This window comes from Acomys russatus, chromosome 11, assembly GCF_903995435.1.
Source record: "Acomys russatus chromosome 11, mAcoRus1.1, whole genome shotgun sequence".
Lineage (NCBI taxonomy): Eukaryota > Metazoa > Chordata > Mammalia > Rodentia > Muridae > Acomys > Acomys russatus.
In genome coordinates, this window is record NC_067147.1 from 39,029,124 (window position 1) to 39,050,620 (window position 21,497).

Consider the following 21,497-nt stretch of genomic DNA (forward strand, 5'->3'; position numbering starts at 1 on the left):
CCTCAGAAAGCGCAAATGTCCTAGTGATTCTTTGTATACATTTATTTCTTTTTGTCATGATAAAATACCTGACATGATGCAACTTAAAGAGGATTGTTTGGGCTCACGGTTTAAGAAAGGATGTGGTCCGTCATGGTGACCAGAACAGCAGGAGCCACTCACATATCGTCAGAAGCCAGGAAGCCGAGAATAGGCAGGAAGTGGGGCTGGGCTGTAAGACATCAGGGCCTGCTCCCAGAACACTCCCCAGTTGAGTCCACTTCCTCCAAATGAGGCACCATCACCCAAAGGTTCTGGAATCTTCAGAACACAGTGCCACCAGCTGGGGACCAGGTGTTCAGACACATGGGCCTATGAGGAGTATCTGACATTCAAACCAGGTGGCATGAATGAAAAGGAGATGGGAACAGTGCCCAGAGGTGCTGGGCAGGAAGGCTCATGGGTGACTGCAGAGGAAGTTGGGGGGGGAGGGTGACATCTGTCCTCCTTAACAGGCCCTAACTCCATTTTGTGTGTCTTTCTTTCCTAAGATCTGTAACAAAATCTGCAGCTCTGCTTCATCACAAGGCTAGTCCTGGAATTCTTCGTGTGTATCTATAAATGTGCTGGTTGGTTCTATGTCAACTTGACATAAGCTACTGGCATTTGGGAAGAGGGAGCCTTAAGTGAGGAGATGCCCCCGACTAAGACCCAGATTGGCCTGAGGGCAAGCCTGTGGTACATTGTCTTGCTTGATCATTGCTGGTGTTTATTCAGCAGGGGAATCTAGTATAAGACAGTGGGCTGTGACTGGTGACACAGTAGGAGGGATGTCGGTAACACCCACAGCCTCTAAACATCTGCAGTGCCTGTAACAAGGACTTTGCATTCACCCTGCATCTACCCTTACTCTGGAGGAACAGAGAACCATCTCTCTGTGTGGCTTCCATAATGCCTGCCTCACACTAAAGATAACTGGCGAAGAGGCATGTTGCGTGTTTAAACTGTTTTTAATGCTCAAAAGCTCTGTACAAAAACAAAAATAGCTCCCCTCTTCAAAAAAAAAAAAAACCAAAGGATTCCTCACAACACCCCTGTGAGGTAGGTAGGCAAGTATTATTCTCCCATTTTACAGATGGGGAAACTGAGGCAGAGAGGTACAGTGATCTGCCACTGGTCCCAGCATATTTCCAAGTCAGTGTCAACCATGAGAGTGTGAAGGGTCTCCCTCTGGTCTCTGACTCCCTGGCCAGACCTTATCTGAAAAGAGCTGACATGCGCAAAAACAGGCACCAGCAAACCCAGAAGCTGTGAACAGACATCCAGCAGCTTGCAAAAGAATTCAGCTAAGAGGGTCACTACTTCACCGGGCCGGAAACAACTTTGGCCTCTTCAAATATCACAGCTAACAGCTGACAGGTCCTTCCCACAGAAGGACAGGAGCCCAGGGGACTCAACTCTGTCCCCCAAGGAGTCAAGCAGGCAGCCAGGCTCCCAGGTGTTCAACCACTGGTTACATCAAAGTGCTTCCCAGCCTGAGACTCACTGCCTAACCCCTCCTCCCACTGTGTGAAGGAAACTGCTCAGTGGGGTCCCTGAGAAGCAGCCCAGGGATCCTGGCAGAGGATAGGCCTGGAATCTGAGGCCTGACAAGGCGCCAAGGCCCTCCTTCAGCCTCCACTGTTTGTAAGAGTCTCTCCCAAGAGTCACCCTAGATCCTGCCAATAGGTTTCCAACAAACAGATCCTGCCTCTTCACTGCCTCATTGTGGCTTTCACGTTCTTTCCAGCTCCAGCCCCTCAGACTGTCCACCTCTGCCAGCCTAGGGAAGGAGGAAGGAAGGGCAGGAGAGGCGGAGCCATCCTCAGTCTTCCAGGCTGGTGGACACTCATTTGCTGGGCAGAGCTGCCTTACACATGGACCCGCCCAGCTCCCCATCCTCAGCACCTACCTGGGACAGCTGCCTAGGCTGAAAGACTGAGACGCAAGAGCAAGCCAACTGGGGGAAGGGGGTGAAAACATGAACATGGCCGGCCTTCTGCCCACGTAGGCAGTCTGATGCCCAGCAGTGAGAGGGGACAGTGATGGTGACTGGCTGTTTGGAGAGCAAGCTCCCTGGAGGCTGTGCACTTGCTCCTCTGGTAGGTATCTGAGGCCATTACAAAAAAATGGTTGTGCTGTCTACGCATCGTACGGAAACCTCTTTCCAAAGGCTCTCAGGGCCTCAGTCTCTCCAGGACGCTGGCAGGTGTCCGTCTGAAGCAAAGAGAACCTCAGGCCGCTAGCCCACTTGGCAAGGAACGAGAAGGCCTACAGGAAGTCCCCAGCATCACAGGGCTCTGAGTCTCGGCTCTGCTCCTGCCAGCGGTAGCGGAGCCTTGACAGGGGCTGGTCCTCTGTGCTCTCCAGCTCAGGGAAGCCCAGCTGGTTGAGGATCTCATAGATGCCAGCTTTGGTTGCCACCTGGAGAGGGCAGAGACGGGGCAAAGCTTCAGGGCAGGAGGTACCATCGGTACACTGTCCTCATACCACCCTTTCCTTGATGGGTTCTGACCCAGAGCTGCCCTCAGCCAGCTCAGCGGCCACCACAACCCTGCATGATCATCTACAGCCACGCTCTTATGGGGTCACTGACAGTCTTCTCTCCGGGGACAGCATGGGGCAGGCTGTGAAAACACACAAGGCACTGGGCAAGCCTAGGAGACCTCAGCAGCACTGGCATGGCCACTCCAGGGCAGCGAGGCTGCAGAAACAGTATGGATGCCAGAGCCGGCAGTTGCCCTTCCCTTCTGCTCTGGACACTCAACATGGAGTTGGTGGCCCAGTAGCCTAGCCCTTGGCCCCAGGCTCCAGCCATTCCCTACACCTTCCTGGGGACAATTCCACAACCTGGAGTAAAAAGATAAAGCTGTCCTTGCTGTCCCCAGGCATGCTTACCCCTGCCTCTGTCCATCCCAGGAAAGGGGCTCCTTGGAGGTTGATCTGATGTATTTTGATGCTAATTTAAAAAAAAAAAAAAAACAAAACCATTCCACCTAGGCAGGGCAAAAAGGAGATAGGTGTGGCTAAGGTTCCTGGGCTTAGAGAAAGGAATCCTGGGAAGAAAAAAGAGGAAAGATGAGAGGATAGGGTCCTGAGAGGAGGAGAAGGAAGGCCACCATGGTTTAGACAGAAGAAAAGCACATGGCCAGCATGGATGGAGATTTGGCCCAGATGAAGAACATTAGCAAGTATTTGGGATTATGGATGGGAGGTAGCTTGATAGAAATTACTAGAAGCAGATGGCATGGGATTGGGGCAGGTATGGGATACCTGCCCCACTATGAGAAGTAGTTTAGGGAATTAATGTCTGCCCTGCCCCAGGTTAACTAAGGCTATTTTAAAATATAGCAAATGTCTGTGTCTTGACTGATTGATTGATTGCTAGCAGGGCATACTGATAATACAGATAATTAAAAACAACAGGGGCTGAAGTCTCCTGAGTTAGAATCACACTCCTGGCTGAACCAGCAGCTCTCTCCCTTAATGTCCTTCCACACCCAGCCCTAAAATCAGCTAGAGATGGAGCCAGTGTGCCCCCAGCCCCTGGCTCCCCCAAGCTCCTCTGTCTAAGCAGACTGCAAGCAGAAAGTGTCTTTGTCCCCAGGCTGGGTATGTAGCTGTTAGGTAAGTGACTGCCTGGCAAGCAGAAAGCCTTCAGGTTTGAACCCCAGTAAATATATAAACCAACTGGGCATGGTGATAAGCCCCTGCCATCCCAAAAATGTGGGAACAGGAAGATCAGAAGTTCAAGGTCATCCTCAGCTATATAGTGAGTTTGAGGCCAGCCTGGGCTACATGAGACTCTCCCACGTATAGTCTACCCCAGGGCTCGAAGAGGAAGGCAAGCCTGGCCCTACTCCCCAAGGTGGTCTCAATATGGCCTTCTGACTCAGGTCTCCTGACTCAACCCTCACCTTCAAGTACAAAGATTTACTGCATAGGCTTTCCCACACTGACCCCTGAGACCAGCGCCCAGGAGCATCCTTAACAGCCTCTTGCCTCCCTGGCTCTGTTCCCTGTAGTTCTGGACCTGTCTCCATCCAGTCCTGGGCCCCTGCAACTGTCCTATACCCCACTGGCTGAGCTCCTGGCTCCTGGCTCCAGCCCTCCACCCACTCATATCCAGATTAGACCCGGCTGATGGATGACAAGGTTGGCAGGGGCCAGCTTCCCAGCTGAGGGCTAATTACAGGTTGCTTTCCTGGGAGGACAAGAGACCTCTCTCTTGACCACCAGGAGCCAGGTGGCATTGGAAGTCCAAGCCACCAGGGATCACAGAGGTCCCAGGGACCGAGGAGCCAGCAACCAGTTCCCATGACAACTGTGAAGAAGTCCCTGAACCTCTGCACAGATCCTCTTAACCTAAAACACACCTGGCTCTTGCCAGGTCTGGTAGAGGCACTACATATATGACACGGAGTCGCCACCACCTTCCCAGATGACACTAACACTACTGACATTATTCTAGTGCTTACAAAGCCCACGGTGGACGGAGACAGGATCAGGACAAACAACCTTGCCCTTGGCCTTCATAGGGGACAGATGGGACAGGCGTCCAGGCAGTGCTGACCCTGAGACACACAGAGCAAGCTCCCGGTAGGTGCCCTCCTCACCCTCATCTCTCCCTCCTCCATCCATTCATTACCAACTGTCTACCCAGTGAGACCCTAGGCAAAGGAAACAGAAGCTGAGTGGGACACAATCTCCTAGGGTGAGTAGCCCATCGGGAACTCTCAGGGACCAGGGGGAATGATACAGTCCTCCTTGTGAGCCCATCACCCCCAGCCCTATCCGTCTCAGCATCTTCTCTCACCTCCTGCATCCAGGTGCTGAAGGGCCTCTGCCAGGAGCTGGCCTTCTCCAGGCGGAGGTAGGCGTTAAAGAGGATTAGGTAGATGTAACGCTCCAGGTACTGCAGGCTCCGCAGCTGTAACCTCCTAGCCTCCTGTGCCTCTTTGGTGGCCTTTGCCTAGAGAACAAGGATGGTGTCATCAGAGAGATCCTCTCTCTCTCTCTCTCTCTCTTTCTCTCTCTCTCTCTCTCTCTCTCACACACACACACACACACACACACACACACACACACACACACACACTACCTGATCACTGACCAGCAGAGCAGTTTTAAAGGCAGGGCCTCAGATACTGCCTGGCCTGGTCACAGAGGAGACCCACAAGGTCCATCAGTTCCTGGGGGTGGGGATGGGGTCTCAAACCCATTTCCTACTGAGAAGAAAGGCCTCTATTTCCTCTCTGAAGGCTGCGCCAAAGCCAGGTTGTCTGTGGGAAAGCTAGGGACACCTGAGGTATAGATGATGAGATGTCCATCTCGTGGTCCTCTGGGAAGGATTCTATTGCCAACTCCTGTCAACACAGTCCCCAGTGTCCCAGGGCTGTCTCCTCTCTCCCAGGCCCCTAGCACCCCTGTGGAGGCATATGAGGCTCTGATCATGGCATGGCAAGGGACCAATGGCTTAGAGCTGACTTGAGGAGGCGATTTCTACCACCTCCTCCTCAGCCTGGGCTCACAGAAGCGGGAAGTCAGCTCCTTTCTGACTGGAAAAGGGAGAAAGCCCATCTCGGTGTCTGACCCCCCCACCTGCCTCCTATCTGACTTCCTTGTCTATTTCTCCATGGTGCTGGATCTGCAGTGGCAGGGATGGATGCTCAGCCCTTCAAGGTCCACCCTCACGCGCTCTAAGTTTGGGGACAGATAAGAGAGAGGAAAAGGACACCTAAAACAGAAGGGAAGTGAGCCCGGGTAGATGGAGTAGGGACCTCTGACTTTAGCGAGTCTGCGCCCCCCCCCCACCCCCAATCCCCAGCATCTTGTTTAGAAATGGTACCAGATTACATGCTAGAAAAAGAGATGGCGAAACTGGTGAATGGAAAGTTTCCTAGGGAAAATGGAGTCCATGTGGGCAGTGAGGACTTCATGGACCTGACAGTGAGAATGTACACCCAGTGAGGGCAGCAACAAGGTAAAGACAGTGACAAATATGTGTGGAAGCTGTGGTGCGCTAGCCTGGGAGGAAAGAGGATGCCACCAGTGTTATGTAGGACATTAATCCTATGTGTGGGGCTCATGGCATCCCTGCTCTTGAGAACCACGTGGCACCTTAAAATGCAAGCACCTAGGTTCACCCCAGATCAGCCAATGAGGGTCTCAGAGGGGAGGGGTCTGGGCACTGGGATTTACTCAAGGCCAAAGATGAACACCATGGGATTCAGCCTTGAGAGGCACTGAAGGTCTGGGAGTGCAAGTAGCCCGTTAGAGGAAGACACTGGGGGAGAATCGTGTTCAAGAGAAAGGGGACATTAAAAAGGGAATGCTCTTAAGGTTCTCCTCGGCAGAGAAACATGCCAGGGGGCCTCAAGATCTGGCACGTGTAGCCAACCTCTCCTGCAGGATGGTCTACCTCCATACCCAAGTCTCCTCTACCTGCCATAGACACGTTGCCCACACAGGCAAAGGAAGGAGTCCCAGAGGGAGAGGGTCACCATTCCTGTACTATCTCATCCTCAGTAAGCACCCTTGGGCCTTCACTCAGGCCCGAGGAAGCTCTCTGATTCCGAAAAATAGTGTGGCCCAAACAGTGGGGGTTGGGGGGGGTTCTTCAAGTGACAACACTATCTGTGGGAGGGCACAGTGAGCCCCAAGGAGCCAGAGAGGGCTGCTCTCCCAACAGCTGGGCCACAGATGTAAACCCGTCCACGGAAACACACAGTGCTGGCCTACATACTCGGGGAAGACTCCAGGGTTGCCCCCATCCCAGACATGACATGGCACAGTGCCCTAAAACTCAGAGCTGGAGAAAGCCTGCACAGTAACAATTGTGCTTTTGCAGCATTTGAGGGGAGGGCAACTGGCAACACTAGGGACCCTAGGGAGGGAAGCTGGAGAGCGGAGACAGTGCCCTGGCTCCCTGGGAGACTTTGAGACTCACAAGCTGGCTATAGTTTGGCCGTCGGCCTCTTGGCCTCTGTATTTCAGAGACCTGGTGAGAAGGTGCCCATGAGCCATGCTACCCTGAGGACTGATTAAACAGGTCTGAAGTCACCGAGATGGGTCCCACCTGCCTGCCCCACAAAGCAGTGAGGTGGCTATGTCAAGAAGACAGGGGTAAGGGCAATAGAAGGAAAGTGACCTTCAAGGTGGGTAAGGAAGAAGAGGCAGGGAGCACCAGGGAGTTAGGCTGGGGCCAGGAAAGAGGCATGTCCCCAGGGTAGGAATCAGGGCAGCTTGGACAGTCAGGGGCTGGTTAGGTTTGGTTCTGTTTTCAAGACAGAGTTTCTCTGTGTAGCCTTGGCTGTCCTGGACCAGGCTGGCCTCGAACTCACAGAGTTGTGCCTGCCTCTGCCTCCCTGGGTGCTAGGATTACAGGCACGCCACGGCACTTGGCTCAGGCTGGTCAGTTTTGGTTGCTATGAACTTGACCTGGAAAAGGAGCCTCAATAAGGAGTTACCTAGATTAGGTTGGCCCGTGAGCATGCCCGTTAGGAAATCCCCTACTTGAGTTAAGGGAGGTGGGGAAACCCACCCTGAATGTTGGTGGACCATATCATGGACTAGGCCCTGGAATGAATGGAAAGGAGAGAGCTAGCTGAGCACTGCCATGGAGTAATCCAATGCTCTCTGGCCCAACTGTGGCTGTCTTGTGACCACTTGCTTCACATTCCTGCAGCCTTGACTCCCCATAGCGGTAGACTGGACCCTGGGGGCTGTGAGCCAATTAGACCCTTCCCTCTCTCCCCCCCTTCTGTTTTGTTTTTTGAGACAAGGTTTCTCTGTGTATGTAGCCTTGGCTGTCCTGGACTCGCTTTGTAGACCAAGCTGGCCTCAAACTCACAGAGATCTGCCTGCCTTTGTCAGGCTATCTTATCACAGAAACAGGAAGAGACAGTAAGACACGGGCTCAGAGCTTGGGAGAAGACAAGTGGACCAGCGCTGCTTGCTGCAGAATTGGAGGGCTACATACTTTTTCAAGGATTAACTTCCTGTGCACACACACACACAAAAAAAATGTTTTTCTTAGAAACTAGGCAGTGATGGGCTGAGCGTGGTGGCGTATGCCTTTAATCCCAGCACTTGGGAGGCAGAGGCAGGCGGATTGCTGTGAGTTTGAGGCCAGCCTGATCTACTGAGTGAGTCCAGGACAGCCAAGGCTACACAGAGAAGAAACCCTGTCTTAAAAAACCAAAAAAAGAAAAAAGAAACTAGGCAGCAGATGAAAGGAAGAAGTGTGTGTGTGTGTGTGTGTGTGTGTACGTGTGTATAAACTTAAATGTAAACCATGTGGCCAGCTCAGTGAAGCCGTTTGCCTGCAGGGTTGTGAGCTGGCCCCACTGCATGGGTCAGGTAGCCCCCATGCCTCAGTCTGCTTCTCCCCTCCCAGTCTCCTGGATCCTGTTTTCAGACAGACAGGAGTCACTCACAGTGCTCCTTGGAAAAGCCATTTTAAACTGCTTCAAACCAAGGTTGGGATGCCTCGCTCTCACTTGGCAACAGCCACACCACACCAGCACTGTCCCAAGGATGAAGTCTGAAACGCATCCGCTGAAAGGCGTGCTACCACCAAGGGTAGAATTATCTCTAAATTCAGACGCTGTAAGAAGATGATGCCTGACGCTGCGAGAGGGTCCAAGGGACACATCCTGCCTCTGGCCACAGGGCTGTGATTTGAGACAATGGCCCATCTGCCTGTCACAGCCAAGCTTCCTATACTGGCACAGTTCCGGGAGGGGCACCTGGCCACCTCTTGGGCATAAAAATAGCCAAGCTGTTTTTAAATGGCCCAGCAAGCCAGGCTGTCATTAACTGCCATAAAGCTGGACAAAGGCTTCCTGGACCCCTGGGACTAAAACCTAAAATAAAAGAGGCCCAGGATGGATGTCAGGCCTGGGGGGACTGCAGGCTTCTCATACCTCTGGCCTGTCTCGCATGGGTTGTAGGTCTAGCTCTGTCAGTGTGTCTGGAAGTTCTTTGCTGAGCCACCAGGAAGGAGTAAGCAGGAGGCTACGCCTCTGTGCCTTTACCTACTCTATTCCTTCTTCCTAAATGGTCCTTCCTCTCCACCTAGCCCAGCCACTGTCAGCTTGTCCCTTGGGCCCTGGACAAGCCGCTCCAGGCCCTGGACAAGCCACTTCAGGCCCCCTCAGCCTCCTCTGCCCTCAGTCTGAACCTCAAGGAAGGATTTCTAATTGCTTCACCGAGGTGGGTCCTGCCTCCCCCAACAACTATCAAGTCCAAGATTGTCACTGGTTTTCTGCCTATCTGTCCCTCACTCCAAACCCAAAAGGTCTGCATTAGAGCGTGGGGTGCAGCACTTGGCAGGCCAGGGAGCACTTTTTCCCTGTCCATCTCCTCCTGAGGCAGTTTCAAAATGAAAATATAGATTCTAGAAAGATGCTGGGAAACTCTAATACACACACACACACACACACACACACACACACACACACACTTTCATACAGGTGCCCCGCACAACACTCCAATAGATATATCAGTTACCCCAATTCATCACTCATGTCCTAAGTCTCTTGAAAGCCCCCCAAAACTGTTACACTCATAAGTTTGCTATCTTAGTAGCAGCTACCTCCTTCTGGCTGCAGGGACTAATCTCTGGCTCCACATTCAATTCTCCCTTCTTTGATTTACATCTCAACCAGGAACTCCCACAGACTCCCCTTCAAAGCCCTTCCAGAGGCTGCCCTCCCCTCACCAGCTGCTCCTAGCCACCCCATGCCAGGACAGACAGTGCCTGCCTGGCCTCCCTCCATGCCTCAATGCCCTTTCCATAATTGGAGAGGAACGGCTTGTCCTGGAAGACCATCCCAGTGTGCTAAGCCAGAAGGGACAGTAAACAGGCAGATTTTCCTGTTCATGCAAGTATTTATCCCACCTGCCTTCTACCTCCCACTCCCTAAATAAGACACTGCGGGGCCCTGCTGTATCGAGCAGCGTCCTGGGAGCTGGGCTGTGGAAGTGGGCCTATGCAATGAACCAGGCACCCCCAGTGTTAGCTCCCCCCACCCCAGAGAGTAAGAGCTACAAAAGTATAGATGCAGGTGCCAGAGCCAGGGGATGCTGGAACTGACTCTGAGATTCCTTTAAGTCCAGTGGTACCCAGAGACCTGAAAGGCTTCCAGCCCAGCCAGCAGCGGAAATGAGGACTCAGCTGCCACCAGGGGCTGCCCTCTATACACAACAACAAAAACTCACTCATGATCACACTCAACACTCACATATACTCACACACAAACTCTATCTAGCAGCTGCACCAATTCGCTGACTCTACTGTGAGCTGCGTATGAAGAGCCTAAGGACACAGCCCTTTCCCTGTCACACCTTATATGACACTTCAACACGCCCCCCAAGCTACTCTAATGGCAGGGGCTGGGGGCCCCGTAGACTCGTTAGCTACTAAAATGAGGTCTCCCAGGACAGCAAGGACAGCATTGGCCTGCATCTTAGAGGGGCTCAGCACCTGAGTTACCTCAATTTCTGCTTTTCTTAGGAAATGATCTTAGTCCTTGGGGCACTGAGCTGGTCGGTCTCTCTGCCTCCTGGCAGCTCCTGCTTGCTCGGCCTATTCCACATGGCTTCCCCCACAACCCGTCCTCTTACTGATACCATGAGACTGTCCCCTGGGACCTGAGTGCAAACAAGTGATTCACAGATGGGTTAACCTGGGGGCTGGTGGCAATGCTAGGATACCTCACTCAGTAGGGCCTAGACTTCTCATACTGGTCACAGTCACCTCATGTCCACCCTATAGCTTCATGAAGTGGTTCATCTCAGTTCACACTCATGTCACACATGGAGGTGCACCATGAGAGAGGAGGGATTTCCCATTTTCTTACTTCTCTGAGGCCCTAAGTTCTTTTTTATTGCCAAAAACAGCACCCATGCCAAAAGCCAGCATGGGTTCTTAGCGGCTTCTGATTGACGTGTAAGTCGACTTCTGAGGCAGGGGGTCCGAAAAGGACTGGTTGAGGAGGGTGAGGGGCAGAAGCCAAGTTGCCACATACTGTTGAGATCTTCACAGTCTCAAGGCTGTGTTCTGCTGGAAAGACTTGCAATGAGGCAGACGGAGGAGGTACAGCCCAGCTAGGTCCTGGGCTCATTTCCACACCCAGTTGGGTGGCAGCATCCCCCATTCCCACCCCACCCCCACCCCATGGGCCTGCTCCTAGGCACAAAGCTTCCCGGGAACCATCATAAACCAACTAAGGCCCTCCGTTTTTAAACCAGAGGGCAGGAGCTTAACTAAACCTTACTGAAGGTGAGACCGGACTGCCACCCAGTTTCTAGGGATCAGATGATGGAGGTGAGTTGAGGAAGAAAGGCCCCTCCGTTGTAGAGCTGCATCGAGCCTCCCCCAGAGCCATCTAGAGATCCTGAGCTCAAAAGCAACAGAGACTGGGGAGGGGCATGAGGCTGGAGTGTAGCCTCTCCCACCCTTGCTCAGCCGCTAATTCACACGGAACTTTGTGTGGCCAGCCCTCCCATTACATGCACCACGGCCTCATCTATAAACACACATGGGATTCTGAGGGTGTTTTGAAGCTCAGAGAAGGTTAGAAGATGCCAGCCCTAAGATGCATACTCTGCTGGGCATGTGCGAGGATCTGGCCCTGCCTATAGCTGAGGATTTCCAAACACTGTGTGTGTCGTCCTGTCCCACCCCACCTCACCCCACCCACATGGAGTATGGTCCAGCCTTGTAGGTGGGAACATGAGCAGTCAGAGGCAGAAAATCCTCTCCTTCAGCAGAGCTTAGCTCCATCCCACAGCTACATCTGTCGGCCCACATCACCTGTTCTGGCTCCTCACCTCTTTCATGGAACTTGTCCCCACCTGTCCACTCTGATCACGGGTTTTCATGGTGCGGAGAAAGTGTGACTTCTCACAGTTCAGAAATGCCACACGGAAACCCTCTACTCTCGAGAATATGTAGAGCTGGCTGGAACCCCTCTTGTGCATGTATAGAGCTGGCCTGAGCACTGGGCTTCTGGGGTGGCTCAGAGGACAGCTCAGCCCACTGTAATCTCAGGCAGAACACAAGCCCAGGCCTTTCCATATGAAGACTGTGCAGAGGACCTTGGAGGAAGGACTGCCCTTCTTGCTAGTGGAGGGAACAGCCAAGTCTCCTCAAACCTTAAGGCCATGAGAAAGCAGGAATACACATTTCCCAGCACTGGCCTTCACATAGAGCTGACAGACTTTCTACTTCCTGGTCACTAAATGCCCTTTCTGTTGTGAAATGCTGACAGTTCAGATGAAAATTGAGGCTTAAAATTTCTGTTTCTTCCTCTCTTTAAAGATTTATTCTTACTTTTTTTTTTTTTTTTTTTTTAGACAGGGTTTCTCTGAGTAGCCTCGGCTGTCCTGAACTCGCATTGTAGACCAGGCTGGCCTCTAACTCACAGCGATCCACCTGCCTCTGCCTCCCAAGTGCTGGGATTAAAGGCGTGCGCCACCACTGCCCGGCTGATTTATTCTTATGTGTGCATGTATGTCTGTGTGAGTCTACGCCATGTGTGTGTGAGTACCACAGAGGAAAGAAGGAGATCAGATCCTCTGGCTGACCTTACAGCTTCTGAGGTCACAATAGTGATCTGGGGATGGTTGTGGTATGAGTGTGAGCAGAGTCAAACACAGGCTCTCCCCACCCCCCACCATACAAAGGCATACTGTCAAGATAACTGAGAACGGGGTGGGGTGGAGGGGGTGGCTGGAGAGATGGCTCAGTGGTTAAGAGCTCCACCTGCTCTTCCAGAGGTTCTGAGTTCAATTCGGAGCAACCATACGGTGGCTCACAACCATCTATAATGAGATCTGGTGCCCTCTTCCGGTAAGCAGGTGTACATGCAGGCAGAATACTGTATATGTAATAAATAAATAAATAAATCTTTAATTAAAAAAAAAAAAAAAAAAAAAGATAACCGAGAACACCTGCCAGGGCTTGTGCACGTGGCATTGTTGGTAGAGTACCAGCTTGCACACAACCCTAGGCTCCACCGCCGGCACTGCATAAAGCAGGTGCAACAGTGGACACCTGTGACCCCCCAATACTCGGGAAGTGGAAGTAGGAGGACCAGAATTTCAAGGCCATTCTCAGATACAGATGGGATTTGAAGCCAGCCCAGGATATGGAAAAGCCTGTCTCAAAGCGAAAGAAGGAGACAGGTGCAGTGGCACGCCTTTAATCCTAGGACTCAGGAGGCAGAGGCTGGTGGATCTCTCTGAGTTCAAGGTCAGCCTGGTCTACATAGTGAGCTCCAAGCCACCCGGAGCTTCATGAGTCCTTGTCTAAAAACAGAAAGAAAAGAAGCCAACACAAAAATAAGCACAATACATCATTCCATTATTATGGGATGCACTACACACGGCCTGCAAGGCATCATTCCATTATTATGAGCCGCATTAGGCAGACTGCTGTCTCTGTAAAAACCCAGACAAGGAAATCCAGAAAGACTCAACAGGAAACACAGAGCTGTTGGTGGCTGGGGACCAACAGCCACGGGTGTGAGGTTTCTTTCTATGGCCCTGCCCCTGCTCTAACTTCCCCGTGGCAATGGCAGCCATGGACCAGTGTACTACACACACACACACACACACACACACACACACATCTGGCAGTGCGTGAACTGCAGCTCCACAAGCTTGGTTACAACAGAGCAAGGCCCTGAGGTGGCCCAGGTCCCATGTCATTCCAATTCCAAGCCACAAGTACTGGTGCCTCAGAGCTATGGAGCATCCAGAAACTTTGGGATGGCCCCAGCAGTCTGTATTTTGGCAAGCCCGCAGCAGGGGAATCTGAGGTACTGAGGTAGGAGACCACAGCTCACCATAGCTGGCCTTCAGCCTTGGCTGCACCTTGGCCTCACCCAAGCAAATTTAAAAAATTAGACTCACAGGCCGGGCATGGTGGCTCACACCTTTAATGCCAGCACTCGGGAGGCAAAGGCAGGCGGATGGCTGTGAGTTCGAGGCCAGCCTGGTCTACAAAGCAAGTCCAGGACAGCCAAGGCTGTCTCGAAAAACCAAACCAAACCAACAAACAAACAATAACTAGACTCACACACTGGGCATAAAGCAAACTAAGCTTGACTCCAGGAGGGGGCTCAATCCTCAGATGCTAAAAGCCCCTCTGAGAGTCTCACAATCCCCTACTCTATGGTAGGTAGCTTTAAGAACTGTCCTAGGGGATAGGCAGATGGCACATATCGGAAGATACTTGCACAAGTGTGAAGTCTTGAGTTTGAATCCCCAGAACCCAAAAGGAGCCAGCAATAGCAGCCCTTGCCTTTATTTCCAACATTACTATAACAAGATGGGAAGGCGGAGCCCGGAGAATCCCTAGAAGCTCATGGCCATCTAGCCAATGAAAGATCCAATCTCAAAATGAAGTGGGAAGAGCCAGAAAGGTGGCTTGCTCAGTAAAAGCATTTACTGTATAAGCCTGATGGCCCAAGTTCATATACACACTATGAGTACGTAAGTACGTACGTACACACACACACACACACACACACACACACACACACACACACACACACACACACACACACACACACACACACACCCTCACAATGTTTCTGTTGTAGTTCCGTGGCAAAACATTTACCTAACACCAGTGAGGCCCTGGGTTCAATGGCAAGGTGTTAAGGAGGCATTTATCCTAACTTGGCTCACTGGGGCCACCTAGTGGCCACACAGATAACTTGCATCTAGCTTCTGACCCCCACCACCGCCGCCGCCGCCGCCGCCACCACCACCACCAAGGACTCTGGGATGGGGCTCATGGAGATAAGAGGTCAGCACCAGACAGTGAGAGACTCAAAGGTAACAAACTTAGAGGAACATGGTGTAGAGGAATATTAATTCAGAACATGGCTGCTCTGACAAGAGATCACACCCAAAGATCTTCTAGGTCTGTGTGATTCGACCGGAATACAAACATGCCTTTAATCCAGGAGACAGAAGCAAACAGATCTGAGTTCAAGGCCAGCCTGGTATAGAGCAAGTGTCAGGTAATGAAAAGCTTAGGTCCAGGCATGGCGGTGCATGCCTTTAATGCCAAATGAAAGTAAAGTTAGTTTGTAGAAGGAAGCACCCATGTTTGAAAGTGACATCTAATTGAGTGGCAGAAAAGGGGACTAATCAGAGAAGATTTGAAAAAATAGTATACACCTAGCTCTCATGAGAAGAGAGAGGACAGGGAAGCTACTTAAGAGGCAGTTTTACCAGGACAGTAATAGAGAGATGGCTGCAGAGAGAGAGAACTCAAGTGAAGACAGAAAATGAGAAGAAAAAGTAATAAAATAAAATAAAATGAGAAGAAGCCAGAAGATCAGAGCAGTTTGCTGAGTTAGTTTGAGGTCAAGCAGAGCAATTCCGGGCCAGGGGAGAGAAGCCATATTGAATAAGTCATCTGAGAGAAGAGTTTGAGCCAGAACAGCTGAGTTGGACCAGCCAGCCCAGAGCCCAGAAAGAACAATTAAGGGTGAGCTTATTAAGCAGAAAGTCTCAGGGGCTGAGAACATTCTAGGCCTAGGTTAGACTGTACGGAGCCTAGAAGCTTTCAGGACTAGGACTAGGTTAGCAGAAGGAGCCAGTAAAGCTCCCAAACAACAATTGAGCCAGGAGAATAAAATTACTTTTACAACCTGGAGATGGAGTTGTGCCAAGTCAGTTTTGAAACCTCCTGGTCCACCATGCCCTCCCCATGTGTGGCAGCCTCTCTAGTCTGAACTTTGTCCCAGTCTTACCCCCACACTCCCAGCCTGCCTCCAAACAGGGGCCTACCCTCTGACCCAGTCAGGATCTGACCCCCATGACTGCAAGCCAAGGCTGTTCTGGATTATTCTGGTCAAGTGTCCCCAGCAGAGGCTGAACAAGTGGCCTGACACAGCCATCATCTTACAAGCCACAGGCAGAAGCTGCCCTGAAAATCCTCCAGCCCTGGCGTACACTGCCACCCTCGGTACCAGGCAGCACTGCCCCTACCCACCTGCTACCGGGCTGAGAAGCAGGCTTCTGTCCCCACGCAGCTGCGAGTCACCACCTGCCTGGCCCTCAGGTCTCCTTAGGCAGAGAAGGGAACACTGGAGACCCGGGCAGACTCAAGGGCACATTCTTCCTAAATAGCTGAGGGCCCAGATTCATATCTTAACTCTGAACCATTCTGGAGACCTTATTTTTACAACTTAGTGAGTTATTAAAAAATAACTTGGCAGAGCTGTTACACAGAGAAACCCTGTCTCGAAAAACTAATAATAAGAATAATTTTTCTTTTTTAAGCTTGGGAGGACTGGCAATACGGCTCAGTGGGTAAAGGTGACTGTCACCAAGGCTGACCACCTAAATCTATTTTCCCCTAGCCCCATAAGGTGGAACCAACTCCGACAAGTTGTCCCTGACCCCCACACTCAATTTGTGCATACAAGTAAGTAAATATAAAATAGAAGTAATATGTATGTAAAAGTATATATGTAAAATAGCATAAACATATAAAATAAAAATAAATGTATGAATACATGCAAAATAAAATGTGTTAAGTATACATAAAATAAAACGTGTCTGAGCAGACAAAAAAATAAACCTAAATGGAGACCAGACCCAGATCCCAAATGGTGTACACAAACCTGTCCTGGGGTACCGCAGCCTCACTATGCAGTCTTGAGCAGTATCCTTGCCACCTGTCAGTGACACTGCCACCCCACCCTACCCCACCCCCGCCTGATTCTGCTTGCCTTCTGGGACCCCAGAATCACACACCATCCCACAGGAGTCTCAGGTGTTCCTCTCTACTCCACAGCAGGCTTCTAATAAGTATGTTATCGCAGGGGTAGGTCAGGGGGGAGTGGCTTCAGGCCGCTACTTTCTGTATCCAGATCCACATTCCTTTCGAAGAGGTGGGAAAGTGACAGACAGACCAAAAAACAAAAACCAAACCAAAAACCTAGGAAGAGCCCACAAGAACCCCGCTGCTACCCCAAACCTGCACCACCAACCTCCCCCACCCTCACCCCCAGCACGTGAACCGCAGCCCATCCAGCGACGGCGAGAGTTGGGGCGCCGGGAGCCAGGAGCTGGGAGCCAGGAGCCGGGAGCCGGGGCGCCAGGCTCACCTGTCGGTAGGTGCAGATAATGACCTCCCGAAGGTGGTAGTGCATGGGTGTCATGGTCTCGCTGACAGTGTCCAAGGCCGCATCCACCTCCTTCTTCACATGGTGGCCATCCGGCAGCAGCTGTACCACCTGCATCACCAGCTGCGGCCAGAGGAGGGGGTGAGTGGACAGAAAGCAAAGGAGAGCCTTAGCCTGAGCTCCCCCTTCCCCTCCTACCCCCCACCCCACCTCCAGGGCCGACCTGCTACTCAGGCTGGGGCAGTAAAGGGATGTGGCATCCCATAGACCCCCACAACCACATTTTCCCCCATTCATAAGCAAGATTTTGTTGAGTTGTTCTGGGATTCTGTAATGTACCTCTCAACGCATACATTACTCTCTGTGTATATGTGATATGTGTAGGTATGTGTGTGGGTTGTGTGATGTACATGAGTGCATGTGAGGACAGATGCATAGACCCGTGCTCCCATGGAGGCCACTGGGGGACATGGGGTGTCCTGCTCTCTCTCCACCTTATTAACTTTGAGGCAGGGTCTCTCACTGAGCCTGGCTCTAGGCTGGCCTCCATCAAACCCCAAGGATCCATCTTGTCTCTGCGACAGTGCTGGGGTCACATGTTCACAAGGCCGTGCTTGGCTATGACATGAATCATTCCATTAATGTCCTGTCCTTAAGAAAACACATCAGGGTCTGGGGAGACAGTTCAGCTAATAAAGTACTTGCTGCTCAAGGCTGACAACCTTAGTTCTATCCCCAGCACCCACATAAAAGGCCAAGCAGAGGGCAGGGAGGAGAGACAGGTAGAGCCCTAGGGTTCATCAGTCAGCCAGTCTAGCTGAACTGAAGAGCCCCAGGCCAGAGAGATCTTGCCTCAAAACAAAAACAAAAACAAAACCCAGGTAGCCAGTTCCTGAAGAATCACACTCAAAGTTGATTCTGACTTCCATGATTTTTTAAAAAGAGGCTATCAGGGTAAAGAGATGGCTCAGCTGCACTGTACCACTGCAGTAGAGGACCCGAATTTACTGTGTTGGGTACCTTACAAAAAGCCTGTAGCTCCAGTTCTGGGAACTCTAGTCCCCTCTTCTGGCCTCCACAAGCATCTGCACTCATGTGGACATAGCCTCACAGAGACCCACAGGTGCACATAATTAAAATAATGTCTCAGCCAGTGAGTGGTGGCAACACTTAATCCCAGCACTCAGGAGGCAGAAACAGGGGAATCTCTGTGAGTGCAAGGCCAGCCTGGTCTACAGAATGAGTTCCATGGCAGCCAGAGATACATAGTGAGACCCTGTCTCAAAAGAAATTATTTTTTAAAAATGTGCTTCAAGTCGGGCATGGTGCCCCATGCCTATAATCCCAGCACTCAGGGAGGCAGAGGCAGAGGGATCTCTGGGAGTTCAAGGCCAGCCTGGTCTACAAAGTAAGTCCAGGACAGCCAAGGCCACACAAAGAAACTGTCTCAAAAAAACAAAAACTAAAACAAACAACAAAAAACAAAACAAAACAAAAACCCAAAAGTGTATAGCAAGTACTAAAGTGCTGAGCTGTCACCTGTCACCTCAGTCACAGTTTAATGAAACACACACCCATAAGGGAATTCTCAGTCTTTTACAGACATTAACAGCAGGACTAGGAAAGCCAGACTCCTACAACAGAAGGCACACACAGTGCTAACAAGGAGAGCCAGGGAGGTGATGTGAGAGCCAGGGAGGTGATGGGAGAGCCAGGGAGATGGAGATGATGGGAGAGCCAGGGAGGTGATGGGAGAGCCAGGGAGATAAGGGGAGAGCCAGGGAGGTGATGGGAGAGCCAAGGAGGTGATGGGAGAACCAAGGAGGTGATGGGAGAGCCAGGGAGGTGATGGGAGAGCCTGTCTTTAAAAGTTCCAGGCAGTCTTCAAACTCACTGTGTAGAGTTTGGCCTAGAACTCCTGATCCTCCTGCCTCCTGCCAAATGCTGGATTAGGGGCACGAGACACCACTCCCACTCAGGGTATGTGATGCTGGGTTTAAGCCAGCACTTCACACATGCTCAATATACTCTATCTGAGACGCATCCACAGCCCCTCATTTCCTTTATGTCTTCCTATTGCGGTGGTTGGAATCCAGTCCAGGGCTTTGAACATGCCAGGCAAATATTGCACCACTGAGCTACACTCATTTATCTAGTTGAAACAAGGTTTCACTGTGTGGCCCTATCTGGCCTGAGAGCTGCTATACAGACCATGCTGGCCTAGAGTTTGATTTCCGTTACTGTTATTTTTGTCACATTAAGGCAAAGAAAAAAGAGGGGTTGGAGAGGTGTTTCAGCAGTTAAGAGCACTGGCTGTTCTTCCAGAGGTCCTGAGTTCAATTCCCAGCACCCACGTGGTGGCTTACAACCATCTGTAATGGAATCTGATTGCCTCTTCTGGTGTGCATGAAAACAGAGCAGTCTACCAAGAAGAGACTTGAGCATATAAAGGGGGAGGAAGTCCCCCTCAGTCACAGTCATAGGGGAGGGGAGTAAGGGGAAAATGGGAGTGAGGGAGGAATGGGAGGATACAAGGGATGGGATAACCATTGAGATGTAATAAAAATAAATTAATAAAATAAAATTTTTAAAAATGAAAAGAAAAAAGAAAACAGCGTTCATAAACATAAAATAAATAAGTAAATATTTTTTTAAAAAAAGAAAAAAGCATGAGCATCAACCATAAAAGGAAAAGTCGTTCGATAAGCACTGTCCAAAGGCCCAGAGGTACACATGATTGGCAGTCTTGACCTCATTCACATAAGTCAGGGCAGCAGGACTGCCAGGAGGACAAGTGGCAAGCATGTGGCACAATTACCAGGTGGATAGAAACCGAATGTGAAGCCAGCCACTGGGTCAGCTCTAGGCCAAGTGTGCAAAGAGGTGTCACCTGTCTGAGATGACACATGGCGTGGGGCAGGTAAGTGTTACTGGATCTGAAATGTTAATGGCTGCCCAGCCCGGAGCCTCTGAGCTGAAGCAATGAGGGGGACAGACCAGAGTAGGCTGCAGCCCTACATGGGGCACCAACCACAGCTGAGATACCACAAAGAACCCAACACCCTAGCCAGGCAGGGAAGGGTCCAGCCCCCATCCACTATGGCCGTTTGCAGAGGTTTAAGAGTCAAGCTGTTCTGAGCCATAGTCTCCCCATCTGGGAAGCAGAAAGCCAGGCTCACCCAACCAAGATGCCAGCAGGACCCAAGAATTTCAGCCTGCACATCAACTCCCAGGGACCAGGGGAAAGTAAAGGGGGGGGGGGCATACCCACCTGAAACTCGCCCTTGGTGAACTTGGCATCAGGCACGCTCACTAGCTCCTCCTCACCCACCTCGGGGCAGCCCTGAGGGATGACAGGGCTAAGACGGGGCCTTGTCTTTATTTTAATCCCTCCCCACACCTGCTGAGGGTCTTTGAGGACTGATGGGAGGGGGTCCCAGGATGGCATCAGGCATGACCTCTGACCCTCTACACTCACCATAGCCAGTACCCACTCCTGCCTGGGATGACCTCTGACTTCACACTGAAGGCCACACCTACCCCGATGTGCCAGCAGGCCAGTACAGCCACCACCATGGCAGTTGTGGTCCGGCCCTGGCCGTTGAGGCAGCTGAAGACAAAGCCTGTGCCTGGGTCCTTGGTGAGAGCAGCCTGCAGGGCCTCAAGCAGCCGGTCAAAGTCCTAGAGCGACAAGACCATAGTGTGAGTCTAGGGGTGTCAATGGCTGTCCAGACTCACAGAGAGGACCCCCATCCAGATGGTAACCCCAAGTTGCTTTCTCCAGGTGCCCCACCCACCACACACACAACCTTGTCCATGTGCACACGTAGCTCACTTAAGTTACACACGAGAGCACATATGTGTGAATGGCTACATTGTTGTGTGTGCCCATAACTGTCCCCATCCCAGGCACCCCGGACTAGGCATATGAGCAAACACAACACATTTCTGGGACTATGCCAACCCTCCACATGGGTCCTGCACAGATGTTCTCCACCTGGTGGGTCCTGCACAGGCATTCTGGGGACTTGGTGCTGTGTCTCTCTGCCTGAGAACCAGGTCTTATCTGAGCTCATTCAAGCACTTAGAGAACAGCCACCAGGGGGCAGCACTCCACTGGCTATGAGCCCAGAGAGAGCAGAGCAAAAGGCAACAGCAGGGACACACAATCAATGCGACATCCACAGGCCACACAAACCAGGCACATACAGTCCACAATACACCTGAAACACGAAACACACAGACAGCTGCAAACACATATCTATCACAGGCCTCCAGCTGCCACGTGAACATACAGTCATTCAGCTGGATTCCACAGGG

The 21,497-nt window shown here is 51.5% G+C and overlaps 1 protein-coding gene across 1 annotated transcript in view; it reads right to left on the minus strand.

Annotated features, from left to right (window-relative positions):
* Positions 1 to 1,940: 1,940 nt before the first annotated feature.
* The window catches only part of Pald1 (phosphatase domain containing paladin 1), a 33,455-nt gene continuing 13,898 nt past the window's right edge, over positions 1,941 to 21,497 (minus strand). The window contains exons 15-19 of the mRNA XM_051153113.1: positions 20,718 to 20,858; positions 20,449 to 20,520; positions 17,160 to 17,300; positions 4,835 to 4,990; positions 1,941 to 2,442 (exon numbers count right to left, since the gene is read on the minus strand). Coding sequence (XP_051009070.1) covers positions 2,290 to 2,442; positions 4,835 to 4,990; positions 17,160 to 17,300; positions 20,449 to 20,520; positions 20,718 to 20,858 — 663 coding nt within the window. The 3' untranslated portion in view covers positions 1,941 to 2,289. The remainder of the gene's footprint in view (positions 2,443 to 4,834; positions 4,991 to 17,159; positions 17,301 to 20,448; positions 20,521 to 20,717; positions 20,859 to 21,497) is intronic.